This window comes from Bubalus kerabau, chromosome 8, assembly GCF_029407905.1.
Source record: "Bubalus kerabau isolate K-KA32 ecotype Philippines breed swamp buffalo chromosome 8, PCC_UOA_SB_1v2, whole genome shotgun sequence".
In the NCBI taxonomy this organism is placed as follows: domain Eukaryota; kingdom Metazoa; phylum Chordata; class Mammalia; order Artiodactyla; family Bovidae; genus Bubalus; species Bubalus kerabau.
The window spans coordinates 80,270,138-80,284,544 of NC_073631.1; the positions used below are offsets into that span (position 1 = coordinate 80,270,138).

General features: G+C 51.5%; 1 protein-coding gene across 10 annotated transcripts in view; it reads left to right on the forward strand.

The window, feature by feature from the left end:
* The window catches only part of CAMK2B (calcium/calmodulin dependent protein kinase II beta), a 91,449-nt gene that overhangs the window by 20,907 nt on the left and 56,135 nt on the right, over positions 1-14,407 (forward strand). For all 10 annotated transcript variants that reach the window (XM_055590696.1, XM_055590692.1, XM_055590693.1 and 7 more), the window contains exon 2: positions 12,605-12,699. In XM_055590696.1, the coding sequence (XP_055446671.1) occupies positions 12,605-12,699 (95 nt within the window). The remainder of the gene's footprint in view (positions 1-12,604; positions 12,700-14,407) is intronic.

Genomic DNA, 14,407 nt, shown 5'->3' on the forward strand with positions numbered 1-14,407 from the left:
AACCCCAATGTCTGTCATAAAAATACTTAATTTTCCTCTTTATACTTCAAAAGAAGACTGAATGGACTCTTTTTTAGAGCAGTTTTATGTTTACAGAAATATTGTATGAAAAGTAGAGAGTTTCCATATTTACCTCACAGCCGGGCCCCAATTCCCTTTCCTATAACCATCTCCCTTCGGACGTGGTACACTTGTTACAGCTGGTGACCAGTACGGCTCAGGATGCTTTTTATAAAGCATGCAGTTAATATTAACTGAAGTCCACAGTTGCCACGGGGCTCGCTCTGTCGCACAGCTCTAGGATTGACAGATACAATGTCGTGTGCCTGTCACTACAGCGTTTCAGGTCCTCTGTGCTCCTTTGTTCATTCCCACCCCCCGACCCCCCAGAGTCCCAGACAACCACTTCTTACTGTCTCTATAATGTTGTTTTTTCCAGAATGTCATGTAGTTGGAATCATACAGTATGTCGTCTTTTCAGATTGGCTTCTTTCACTTAGTAATATGCTTTTAAGATTCCGTCATGTCTTTTTCTGGCTTGATAGCTTGTTTCTTTTTAGAGAGAAATAATACTTCATTGTTGGGACATCCCAACAATGTCCATTTACCCATTCATTCTACGAAGGACGTCTTGGTTGTGTTTAAGTTTTGGCAGTTATAGCTACTATAACCATTTGTGTGCAAGCTTTTGTGTGGACATAAGTTTTCAACTCCTTTGGACATATACCAAGGAGCATGATTGTTGGATCATATGGTAAGAGTAGGTTTTGTTTTTTGGAAGACTTCCAGACTGTCTTCCAAAGTGGCTGCGCCGCTTTGCATTCCCACCAGCAGTTAATGAGAGCTCCTGTTACTCTACATCCTCACCAGCATTTCGTGTTGGCAGTTTTTTTGATTTTGTACATTCTGATAGATTTGTGGTGGTATCTCATTGTTGTTTTCATGTGCGTTTGATGACATATGATAAGGAGCATCTTGTCATATGATTTTTTGCCATCTGTATAGTTTCTTTGGTGAGGAGTCTGTTAAAGTCTTTGGCCTATTTTTAATCAGGTTGTTTGGTTGTTTGTTTTATTATTATTGCATTTTAAGAGTTCTTGATATATTTTGTGTACAAGTCTTTAATCAAATATGTGCTTTGCAAATTTGCTTAACTCATCTTTCAAAGAGCAGAAGTTTTTTATTCTAATGAAGCTTATCATATCAATTCTTTCTTTTATGGATCATGTTTTTGGTGTTGTATCTGAAAAAGTCATTGCCAAACCCAAGGTCACCTAGATTTTCTCCTATAAGATCTTCTATGACTTCTGTAGTTTGCATTTTACATTTAGGTCTGTGATCCATTTTGAGTTACTTTTTGTGAAAGGCGTGAGGTCTGTGTCTAGATTAGTTTTTTTGCATCTGGATGTTCACTAGCTCCAGTACTGTTTCAGATTGTTCAGGTTGCTATAGCCTGGCTACAGCATCCATAAACTGGGTGGCTTATAAACAACACACATTTATTTCTTACAGTTCTAGGAACTGGAAATCCAAGATCCCGGCTCTGGCAGATTCAGAGTCTGGTGAGAACTTGCTCCCTAGATGGTCATCTTTATCCTGTGTCAGAAGGGGTAGAAAGATTTATCTGGAGTCTTTTTTATAAAGCATTAGTCTTGTTAATGAGGGCTCTGCTGTCATGACCTCATCACCTCCCAGAGGCCTCGCTTCCTAATGCCATCCCACTGGGCTTAGGATTTCAACATATGAATTTGGTGGTGGGGGATGGGCACGAACAAATATTCAGTCCATAGCAAACTTCATTTTTTGAAAAGACAGTCTTTTCTTCTTTGAATTGCCTTTATTTCTTTGTCAAAAATTTGTTTACTATGTTTGTGTGGGCCTACTTCTAGGCTGTCTGTTCTGTTCCATTGATCTACTGTCTATTCTTTTACCAAATCACACTGTCTTGATTCCCATAGCTTTATAGTCTTGAAGTCGGACAGTATAAATCCTCTACATTTGTTCTTCTCTCATCAATATTATGTTGGCTATTCTGGGTCTTTTGCCTTTCTGTCTGCTACACTTGATCTGAACCAAAAGGTTGAGAAGTGATTTTTGCCTCTCCATATAAACTTTAGAATTTGTTTGTCAATAGCCATAAAATAACTTCCTGCAATTCTGGTTAGGATTACATTGAATCTATAGATCAACTTGGAAAGAACAGACATTCTGACATCAGTCTTCCTTTTCATGAACATGGGATATCTCTCCTTTCATTTACTTCTTTTATTTCATTCATCAGTATAGTATATTTCATTCATCATATTTTGTAGAGTTATACCTAAGTATTTTATTTTTTGGTGATAATGTGAATAATATTGCATTTTTTATTTCAAATTCATCTACTTTCTCACCAAAACTATGATGTTAGTTGAAGATTTTTTTGATAAATGCTTGTGGTAGACTGAACTGTGTGTCCTCCCAAATTCATAGGTTGAAGCCCTACCCTCTATATGGCTGTATTTGGAGATAGGTTCTTTAGGAGATAATTAAGGTTAAAAGAGGTCATAATGATGGGGCTCTAATCTGATAGGATTGGTGTATTATAATGAAACAATCTCAGATATGCAGATGATACCACCTAATAGCAGAAGACAAAGAGGAACTAAAGACCCTCCTGATGAGGGTGAAAGAAGAGAGTGAAAAAGCTGGCTTAAAACTCAACATTCAAAAAACTAAGATTATGGCATCCGATCCCATCACTTTATGGCAAATAGAAGGGGAAAAAGTAGAAGCAGTGACAGATTTTATTTTTCTGGACTCCAAAATCACTGCGGGCAATGACTGCAGCCATAAAAATAAAAGACGCTTGCTCCTTGGAAGAAAAGCCATGACAAACCTAGATAGCATATTAAAAAGCAAAGATGTAACTTTGCTGACAAAGGTATGTATAGTCAAAGCCATAGTTTTTCTAGTAGTCATGTATAGATGTGCGAGTGGGACCATAAAGAAGGCTGAGCACCAAAGAGTTGATGCTTTCAAACTGTGGTGCTGGAGAAGACTCTTGAGAGTCCCTTGGACTGCAAGGAGATCCAACCAGTCCATCCTAAAGGAAATCAACCCTGAATATTTGTTGTCAGGACGGATGCTGAAACTCCAATACTTTGACCTCCTGATGCAAAGAGCCAATTCATTGGAAAAGACCCTGATGCTGGGAAGGATTGTAGGCAAAAGGAGAAGAGGGTGGCAGAGGATGAGATGGTTAGATAGCATTGCGGACTCAATGTACATGAATTTGAGCAAACTCCGGGAGATAGTGAAGGACAGAGAAGCCTGGCATTCTGTAGTCCATGGGGTAATAAAGAGTCAGACACAACTCAGTGACTCAACAACAACAAATGTAGAGTTTAGTGGTATTGAGTCTCTTCACAGTGTTGTATAACCATCACCAGTACCCATTTTCAGAACTTTTTCATTACCCCAAACAATAACTCTGTACCCATTCAGTAATCTCAGTGCTTCCCACTCCCTTCAGACCCTACCACGTTCCCTGGGCTGGTGCCCACCGTCTTGTTTCCACTGGCTTTGCTGCCTTGAGTCCTCCTGGAAGCTTCTCAAGGATGTCTATACCTGGTGGAACTGGGCCCTGAGGACCCCGGCTATGGCAGGGGTGGTGGTGGGTGGGTCTGGCCAGTATTGAGGGTGACAGTGTGAAGTGTGAGGCCTGAGGGTTTAAGAGGAATGCAGTGCCATGGACACGTGTCAAAGTTGAGTTATACTCATCTGTGTGGGACTCATAAACTTGATGTGACTGTATAGCCTAACGATGATGACATTAATGCCTAAGAAACATGAAAGGGTTACCCTTCGTGGTCATTTACATCTAAACCTCCTTAGGCTGTAGGGTGCATCTTGTCATAAGTCTTCTGTGGTCAGGACACAGCACCTTCTCTGCTCACGGAGTGTTCCATCTGCTCTCAGCATTGTCAGAAATGTGAAGAAAACGTCCTCTCTGAAGTGACATTCCTGGCTCATCCACCTGAAACTCCACTCCCCAGGGTGTCCGGGAGGAGGGCCGTGAGGGGGCCCTCGATGCCCGTGTGGTTGGGGAGGGGGCATCCGCGGGGAGGGGCGGCCGCTGTAGCCTGGGTGCTCTGTTCAGAGGGGCAGAGAGAAGAGGAGGCCCCGCGTGGGTTTTCTCCATCTGAGATGCGGCGTCCTCAGGGGGCGTTTCTGTCCTCCTCTCGCCATTTGTTTGTCGATGGGTCCATTTGGTGCTGCAGCTGCAGACTGGAAGACCTCCCTGCCCTACCCTCTCTTGGCCCTCTTGAGATGTCTTTGGGTAAAGATTGCTCTGATCAAAGAAGTTAGAGAAAGGCTGCACTTCACACTCACTAGTGGGAAATTCACAGTGCAGAAGTCCTGCAACAGAAAAGAAGGGGAGGAAGGGAGGGAGGGAGGGAGGAAGACACTGTTTAACGTACTGGTTTCTAAACGTATTTGCCCACAGAGCCCCCCTTTGTACCTAATATCTGTTAGTATCCTGTGGAATTAATATTTGAGGATGGTAATTTGGGACATGTTTGCCTGGTACACACAGGGGCAGACTCCGACTCCCTAAGGCAGAATGGAGGGTCAGCATGTGCTGTGGGTTGAACTGTGTCTTCTTAAAATTCAGATGTGGAGTCCTAACCCCAGTACCTGAGAATATGACCTTATTTGGAAATAAGGTGGTTGTAGATGTAATTAGTTATGGTGAAGTGGATGATGGGCTTTCATCCAGTACAACTGTGTCCTTATTTTTTATTTATTTATTTTGGCTGGGTCTTCATTGCTTCATGGGCTATTCTCTAGTTACGATGCATGGGCTTCTCTTGTTGTGGAGCATGGGCTCTAGGGAGTGCAGGCTTCAATAATTACAGCACATGGGCTCAGTAGTTGCGGTTCTCGGGTTCCACAGCACAGGCTCAGTAGTTGTGGTGCTCAGTTGCTCAGCTGAACTCAGTTGCTCCACAGCATGTGGAATCTTCCTGGATCAGGAATCGAACCCGTGTCTCCTGCATTGGCAGGCAGATTCTTTACCACTAGGGAAGTCCCACCCCCCTTTCTGTGTGCCCTTATAAAAAGGGGAAATTTGGGCACAGGGAGACACACAGGGAGAATGCCATATGAACATGAAGATGGAGATGGGGGTGATGCTTCTGCAAGCCCAGGATCCCCCGTGAAGCCCCAGAAGCTGACGAGAGGCCTAGAGCAGTCTCCCACAGCCTCAGAAGGAACTGACCCTGCCAGCACCTTGGTCTTGGACTTCTGGCCTCCTAACTGTGAGACAGTCATCTGGGGTTTCTGCTGCCCAGCCTGGGTACCATGTTGTGGTGACCCCAGTTCACTAGCACTGCATGGATGACTTATGACTTGAGTTTCCAGCCCAAGCTCAGAGGTTGGGGCCGAGGAGCTGCCGGGATTCCAGAGAAGGACCTTGGAAAGGCCAGGGATGGACAGTGGGGCAGTGGCAAGAGCTGGCATTTTCATCGCTGGTATGGTTGTAAATCACCCAGCGATTGTGCCTCTGGAAATCAACTCTACAGAAATAACCAAGATGTTTACGGCAGGCATTTACGAGAAGGGAAATTGGAAACATCCCAAGTGCCTGCCAATCGAGGAAGTGCTTGGCTATCCGTGGAAGGAATGTTCTCTACTATGAAGATGACACATATATGATCTAGGTCAGGGAATGGGAACTGTGTGTGAAGTGATGTTAAATATAAAAGGCCAAACACGAAGCCGGAACTCACCCGCTGATAAAAGGCACACTGAGAGGCCACAGAGACCACAGTGATTTGGGTGTTCACAAACAAAATTAAATGTTGTTTAGCATCGGTTTCTAGTTTGGCTACTTCAGGTCCTGTTTCTGAAACCCAGGATGTTCTGGGTTCAGGGCAGGAGGGCGACATGGTTCCCTGAGCTCCATGGGCCGTCGACGACGGACAGCCCTCATGGGCCTGCGGCCTGGACATTACCCCTGTACTGGGCCCTCCTGCCCCTGCCCGGCACGGCACACATTTGCCCAAGTCCTGTCAGAGCCAGCACGCTCTCCTCATCTGCCCAACCCTGAGGCCAGGGAGCCAGGGAGGGTCACATACCCCCCTGGTGCCCACCAGTACAGCAGTATGTAACGGCCAGTTGGTACTGTGGTAGAGCCGTTTGCAGGGTGGGGAAGTAGTAAGAGGAAGAAGCAGAATATAAACAGCAAGAGATTCCTGAGTGTTGGTGAGGAAAGCCTTCCTGTGGCGTAGACCTCACCGAGACACATCAGAGCATCGTGGGACTCTAGCAATGGGTTCCGAAGGTGGAGGCGGCTTCAACTCGCTCTATTGAAACCACCTTGGTTACTCCGTTTTCTGCCTCGAGCATGGATTCTGTTTTTAAAATTATTATTATAAGCAAGAAAAAGCCCCCACAACAATTTCATGTACAAGTCCCTATTTTCTACCAAATTGCTTAGGTCCAGATTACAAATATAAACGGACCTCCCCCGTCATTTTAATCAAAGGTAGAAAAAAATTTTTTTGCTACCACACAAATAAGCAGCAGCTTGATTTAGTTGAAATTCACAAATCCAGGCAAGCGGAGGGCCTGGTGTGGTGAGTGAGCGCATCTGCTGGACTGTTCAGCCTCCCCGCCTGAGCCCTGGCCCAGACCCTTCTGAGCTGAGCCCACTGGGGCGGCCCAGGCTGGGTGATCAGGCTGCTTTAAAAGAACACCCGTTTGTTAATTTACATGGGAAATAAAACTGTTGGACCAGCCGAGTGCATCTGCCGCCTGCTTAGCCCATTCCAGAAAGATCTTTTGTGGATCTGCCTGGGAAGTCGGGGGGCCAGGATGGCGATTTTCACTGAGAGGACATCCCAGCCTCTCACTTGTGTGGAAGCCTTTACAAAACAGAACAACAAGGGTTTGGTTCTTTTACTCAGCACTTCTGGCTGTTTTTGGCCCTACAATTTAAGAAACCCATGGACTGGTCCACATATGATGTGGGCCCTTGGCTCTGGCTGGTTGTCAAGAATTCCTGCTCCCAAACATCCAAGTTAGCAGAGTGCGGATGGGGATTTCCCAGGTTGTTCAGCTACCAGGTGTGTCTACAACAGGGCCGTGTCAGCCCTGTTGGCAGCCAGGCCAGTACCTGCGAGGCCAGGACAGGGCAGAGAGCCAGAGTCAGGTGCAGGGGCCCTGTCCTCCAATGGACCACAGGGATGGGGGTGGTGGAGAGAGGAAATGCTACGCCAGAAAGGAGGCAGTGGAAGTGCCGAGCAGCCGTGGAGAAGCAGAAGCAGGGGTTCCCCGGTTACATGAGTCTGATGCCTGCTCTGCGCCAGGGCCTCCACACATCCTGCATGAGGAAGCCCCAGGCCCAGTATGCAGGGTCCCGAAGTGACGTCCATTGTCAGCGCTTCCCTGTTCTGCAGCCCCACTGTGGGGACAGGGCAAGACCAGACCCTCCTGCCCATCAGCCTTTCCCACCAACACCAGCTCAGCTCAGTGGGCAGAAGGTAGGCTGGTCCACTGGGCTTGGCCAGCAGAGCAGGGAGGGGCAGGTCCCCAAAGCAAGTGCCATGGGGACAGCAGGTAATCCATGTCAAGGGCAAGTTCCAGGTGGCAGCAGGCGGTCAGGCATGGGAGAAGCTAAGAGCCCTGCAGGTGGAAACCCAGTCCGGACCCTGCCCCCAAGGGCCAGTGGGCTGTCTGTGTCCCAGACAGGTGAGAGGCAGGGTCAGGGGCATACCCTCAGGTTGGACGGGAGGAATGAGAGAGTAAATGGGGCTGGGAGCCACTTGCTGGCTTGCTGCTTCTGTCCAGTGTGCAGGAGAGTGACCCTCAAGTGCCACCATGGGCTGGCATGGCCTCAGCAGTGCTGGGCACCCATGTGCAGCTGACCAGACCCCAGGCAGCTCCGGGGTTCATTCCCCCACCCCCACCCCCCGTCCCCTGGCCAGCCTCTCTGCTGTTGTGGTTCCTCAGTAGACGTTCTATAAATGGCTTTATGAAAAAGTGTTTTCTGTCTTTTATTAGCTTTACTTGATTCTTAAGAGTCCCCACTTGGTGCCCAGGAGGCTCCTGATCTGATCACATTCTTCAAATAACTTTAAACCTGAGTGCAGCAGCAGGTGCCCCACCGGGCATCACATGGTGACCTCGAGGTTCAGGGGAGCCCCCACCACGCCTTCTCCCTGAACTTCACCCACACCCAGACCCCCACCTTTCTGGCTTCTCCCCCACAAGCTGTGCCCCAAGTGGCGTTTCCAACCCTGCAGCTGGCCGCCACCTGCCGTGCCATTCATGGACGACTGGAGCATCAGGCAGCCTATCCAGACGCAGTCCAGGGACCTGTTGCCCCACCACCTGCCTGGTCTGTGCCCTGCGTCTGCATCCCAGACCCCCTGTGGGCAGGGTGGGGGTCTGCTAGGCTCCTGGTACATCGGTGGCCCTCTGCTTTGATCAAGGGCCCCATGGCCTCAGCCTCGCAGGAGTCATTCTCCACCTACAGGCGCTCCCCACCCTCCCACAGACACTCGTTCACCCCACCAGATGCCCCCTCCCCATTCAGGGAGGGTTTGGGCGCTCACCCTCCCCTGCTGGCCTGTTCCCTAGAGTCTGACCCCTCCCAGTCAGTCCCTGTTTTCCCAGAAGGCTGCCCCTTCTTGTCCCACAGGCCCACTCACTTCCGCTCATGGTGCTTGGAGGTCAGTCCTTACTCTCTCATCACAGTCTGGACCCTCTGCCTGTCCCCAGCATCTTGATTGTCTATGGAGAGCCACAGTGGAGGGCCAGAAACAGATAAATTATTATAATAGAGTGGGCAAAGTGAGCCAAGACATGTAGAGTACAGTGTCTGGAGGAGACCGAGCTGACTTCCTGTGGCAACTGGGGAGGATTTCCAAGAGGAGGTATTGAACTGGGTCTTGAAGGATGCATAGAAGTTTGCCTGGCGGCAGCGGGGTTATGCTTTAGGATACAGCCCTGGGTTCTTGTCCCTGTCATTGTCTCAGTAATTCTAAGTTTCAGGTGGGTAGATGCTGCAGATTTCGAGGGAGAATGGCGCAGGTGCTCGCCTGACTAGTGTCTGTGATGTTCGAGATGTCAGGGGCCTGGCCCGTGGTCCTCACTGCACATGCTTCTTAGCATCAGCTCTTCTGGGGAGCCTGCTTGTGATCCACATCAAGCAACTGGCAGAGCCGCTGGAAAGGGCGTGGATGCCTGGGGAGGGGGCAGAAGGAGACTGGAAACGGTGGTGGCCGAGAAGCTGGCTTCAAGGATGGGAGAGGGGAGGTGGGGGAGACTGGCCTAAGGAGTGGTGGTCATCGGGGGCCAAACTGCTTCTCTGTGCCCTCACTTCAGGTAGTTAAGCCATGGAGAGTCCTCTAGCTTGTCAGCTTTGTCAGGCACCTGACCAAGCTTTCAGGGAAACTTCCATGGGTCTTGAGCTGGAAGACTGAGCTCCGAGGGCTCCCTAGGGTTCCGGCTGCTCCCCCCTGCTCCAGGCACAGCCTCAGCTGGCCCAGGTCCTCCCTCAGAGTTAATGGGCACTGGGGTGCAGGTTTGGGTGACCAGGAAGACCAGGGTGGGGTGACCAGACTTGGGGGAGGGTAGGGCATCTTTTTCTAGAAACTTTTTTCAAGCTGGGTCACTGGAGCAGGAGAAACCCTACCCCATAGGGGCTTCCAGAGGTGCCCCTCTCCCAGCAGGCAGGACTCTGGGAGAGAAAGACCTGTGTCCAAGAGCAGTCTGTTCTCCAGCCTGAGTGCCACCTATAAGGTCCGTTATTGAGCGCTTGCTGGATGCCGGGAGCTTGCCTGCCACGTTCCTGGTTCCTCCAGAGACTGGCTCCTGCCTGCCTGGCCCTGCCCTCATCTCAGACACTTGCCATCACTCACCCAGAGCCCCCTGCAGAAGAGACAGTGGAGTCTGACCCAGAAGGACATGGGGCAGCAGGGCAGCTTGTCTGGGATGGTCCATCTGGCTGTTCCTCTTGTTCACTTTAGGCACATCCTGCCGTGTACCCGGGAGGATTCCCGGCTCACTGTCCCTTGGTCCTGTACTTACCCTGGCTGGACAGCAGCAGGTGGACAGGCCCTGTAGGCCCCTCCTTACTCCAGGGACGAGCTCACCTTTGGGCCCCATGGTGCCTCACCCGGCGCCCACCAGGCTTGTGAGCAGCCCTCTGGCTGTTTGGAACTTCCAACATCAGTGGGGATTGGATTCTGGCACTGGAAGCCCTGACTATTCCATGGAGGCCTGTGAGCCGGTGCTTGGGTGTCCGTGCCCTTTGGGGGCCAGAGCATAAAGGTGGCAGCTCAGCCCTGTACACCTGATACCCTCCACTCTCCTGGGCAGGAAGTGGATGGGAGGACCAGGGATAGGCCGGGCTGGTGAGGAGGAGGCCAAAGCAGCCTCAGGCAGACAGCTGGGGGCCTGGCTCAGCTTTTGCAGTGGCCCCGTGAGCCTTTGCTGCTCCTTGGGTGGGTGGGGAAACAGGCTCAGAGGGTGCAGCCAGGAAGAGACAGAGCAGGGTTCAAACCCAGACCTGCTTGAAGCCTCAACATGCTGTCTCCCAAGTTCTGACTTTGAAGAAGCAAAAATATAGCTCTAAGCACACCTATTGATCATAAAGACCTGGGATGTTAAGAAAATGTTCAGTTAGATCTAGTGTAATATTTACTTTTTTCCCAAGGAAGTGAATAGTCCATCTTAATGAAGTTTTTTTTTTTTTAATTTTATTATTCTTATTGCTATTTTTTAAAGGTAAGTTAGACTTAAAAAAAATTCATATATTTATTTTTGACTGTGCTGAGTGTTCATTGTGGTGCGCGGGCTTCTCACTGCGGTGGCTTCTCTTGCTGCAGAGCATGGGCTCTAGGGCGTGAGGGCTTCAGTAGTTGTGGCTCCTGGGCTCTAGAGCACAGGCTCAATAGTTGTGGCACACAGGCTTAGTTTCTCTGTGGCATGTGGGAGCTTCCCAGACCAGAGATTGAACCTGCACCCCCTGCGTTGGAAGGGCAGAATCCTAACCACTGGACCACCAGGGAAAGCCCCCAAGTTTTATCCCAAAAAGGATTATAGCAGAAATGTGTTCTGTATTTAAGACGTTGCTTTCCCACCACCTGGAGCCGGGGCTAAAGCAGCTGGTGGGCTTCTCAGGCTCTGTGGGCAGCAGGGGCGGGGGGGTGCTGGGTTCCAATGGGGGCTGTGCCTGCAGGGCCTCTGGGGAGGGAAGACAGAGAAGGGGCCTGTGGTCAGGGGTGTCCCCCGCCCCACTGGTTCATGTGTTCAGCCTTTGTGCCCACCTCCCGTGGCAGCCTCCAGTCTGGACCCTTCCCCAGATGTTTCCTGTTCTGGCTTTGTCTCATACATGCTGGGTCTAATGTTCTTCGAAAATGATCTCAAATCAAATTAAACCAACGGTGGTGACAAGTCGAATACCGTGGAGGATCTTCTGATGGACCCCAGGCTCCCTCTGGCCTGTGCTCCCCGCCGGCCCCAGGACCCTCATGGGCCTGCTCTCGGGGCTCTGGCTTGCTCTGCCACCTCCTGCACACCATCCTCCTCTCAAGGGTCATTGTTTGGGGAGTCACATGCAGAACCTCTCAATGACCTCGGCAGCGGTCACCCCACCTTTCAGGTTCCCTTCTCCCAGCCCTCCAGGCTGGTCTCTGCTCCTCTCAGAAGCACTGATGCTGTGTGCAGGTAAATGTCTCCTCCGCTGTGGGACTGGCTGCCTCTGCTGTGTAGTGGCGGTGGAGGATCTGGGGGAGGGACCTTCACCTCCAGCTTTGCAGCGTAATTATGTGATGCTTCTCCCTCCCTCCAGAACCTTCAGTGAGTCCCCACAGGCTGCACCTCCCTATTCCACTGTCTGGAGCTGGGCCAGCATTCATTGCTCTGGGAGGACCCTGGGTCTCGAGGACTTGGCATAGAGTGAAGGACGGTGCTCACTGAGAGGCCCCCAGACAGGCCCTCAGTCCTGCTGGTCCGCGAGGATGCCGAGGCCAGGGGTCTCACAGGAGCTGAGTGTGCCAGTCAACTGGGATCTGCGAGCTGCTGGGAAAGAGGCCCCTGTGGGGCTGGCATGAAGGGTGGTGCCAGGAGGCTGGAAGTCTTTTGGGGAGGGGTGCCCCTTCCTTAGGGCTTCCTTGGTGGCTCAGATGGTAAAGAATCTGCCTGCAATGCAGGAGACCCTGGTTTGATCCCTGGGTCAGGAAGATCCCCTGGAAAAGGGAATGGATACCCATTCCAGTATTCTTGGGGCTTCCCTGGTGGCTCAGATGGTAAAGAATCTGCTTGCAGTGTGGGAGACCTGGGTTTGATCCCTGTGTTGAAAGGTCCCCTGGAGAAAGAGAATGACTTACCACTCCAGTATTCTTGCCTGGAGAATTTCACAGATTGAGAAGTCTGGCAGGCTATAGCCCATGGGGTCACAAAGAGTCAGACACGACTGAGCAACTAACATTGACACCAGCTAACACACCCCTTCCTCATACAGATCTCTGCCCGAGGCCGGGCATCATGACTGAATGCTGGGTGTTCACTGGGGGGATTAATTGCCTCTGTTTCCTTGTTTCTCCCTTAGGGGGGCTTTTTCTGTGGTCCGTCGCTGTGTCAAGCTCTGCACCGGCCATGAGTATGCGGCCAAGATCATCAACACCAAGAAGCTGTCAGCCAGAGGTAGGGAGAGAATGGCTGTGTTGGCTGGTGGGAGCCGGGGGCAGGGGGAGCCTGTGCTGGAGGACGGGGAGTGGCCTGTGGCTCCTGGCGACACAATCGGAGCAGGATTCGTGGCTGCAGTGGGGTGTGAACAGGGCTCGCGGCTGCGCGGGGCCGGGAGCAAGAGGCACCCACACACCCTCACACCTGGAATTGCACTCTTGCTCTCATTTAGGGACTCATGGAACCCCCGTCTCTTCTCCCCAGGGCTGGAGGGGAGAGCCATGCAACCAGGTGGCTGACGTGGTCAGATAGTGTCATCTGCCCAAGAATATGGGCCAGAGGAGGACATAGGGACCTGAAGACTTTGGATGCTTGAAGGGCCACCTGAATGGCATGTTTCCTGACTTGGACCCTGCCAGTCTTCTGGACCCAGGGATGCACATGGGGACTCATCTGACTGTCCTGGGAGGGCTGGTGGGGGGTACCTGCAGGGATGGATGTGATGCTGGCCACGAGCTGGCCCTGGGCATGTGGCCTCACCCCATCTGGCACTTTCCAGGCCCTTGCTGGGGGACAGCCTGTTCTGGGCAGACAGACAGACCCCTGATCCAGTGGTGTTCCATGTGGTGGGGGTGGGGCAAGATGTGGGGGGAGGGGATGACATGCGGTGAGTGAGTGTGACAAGGCCATGGTGGAGGTGCCTCCCCGAGCAGATGAATTCAGAGCACAGAGGTGAGGGGACAAAGGCGGAGAACCAGGGAAGAAGTCTGGTGGGACCTGCCACCCCCCAGTGCTGTGGGGATCCCACAGATCTCTAACCGAGGATTAGACAAGAGGGGCCGGATGAGCCCTGGGCAGACAGTGCTGAGTTAAGCCCTCTCCCACCTCCTCCCATGCACGCCTACGATCTGGTTAGCATCCAGACACAAATCTAATTGAGAGGCTCCTTCTCCTCCAAGAGGCCCTGACTGTCGGCAGTCCTGGCCCACATCCCGCCCTGCGGTTGGTGCAGAGAACGCCTCCGTCTGTGGGGTCTGTAGCTTCTAGCCCAGCAGCCTGCGGGGGCGAGCGGCTGAGCCTGCTGTGTGGTTCGCTGAGCCGTGTGTGGGTGTTTGGGCGCCCGCTGTGTACCAGGCCTTCGGGGCTGAGTGTTTCCAGGGGCAGGCACTCCGGTCCCAGCCCATTTGAGAAGCTGGTTGTGCACAGTGGGGTCAGTCCTGCGTCCTCATTTTTGCTGCTGCTGTTAGGAGGGGACGGGTGACACAGGGCACTGTGCAGACAGGAGGTCTTGGAGCCAGTGCAGCCCTGGGGCGTGTGCGGTAGGAAGGCTCAGATCCTGCAGCTAGACTGATAACAGCAATAACACGAAGGCTAATATTTACCAAGCGTTTGCTTTGTGTACTGTACTGCCAGATGCAGGGCTGCTTCTGTGTTCCCTGACACTGGGTGGGCGGCATTGGTCAGATACCGTTGTCACACGTGTTTGGGAGCTGTGTCCGCACACGTTGAGTTTCTAAAGCAGGAGGAGCACTCTGCTTCATTCCCTAGGCTTGTGCCAGGCCACAGGAGGCGAGAGAGCCCACCTTCAGGTGCCCCCTGGACTGTTGAGGGAGACCTTCACTCATTCGCCAGCTTTAACCAGCGCCTCCCACGTGCCTGGTACTGAGGACAGGGTGATGAGCAAACACATCCAAACAAACCACTCCAGCCCCATCTTCGGGGTGGG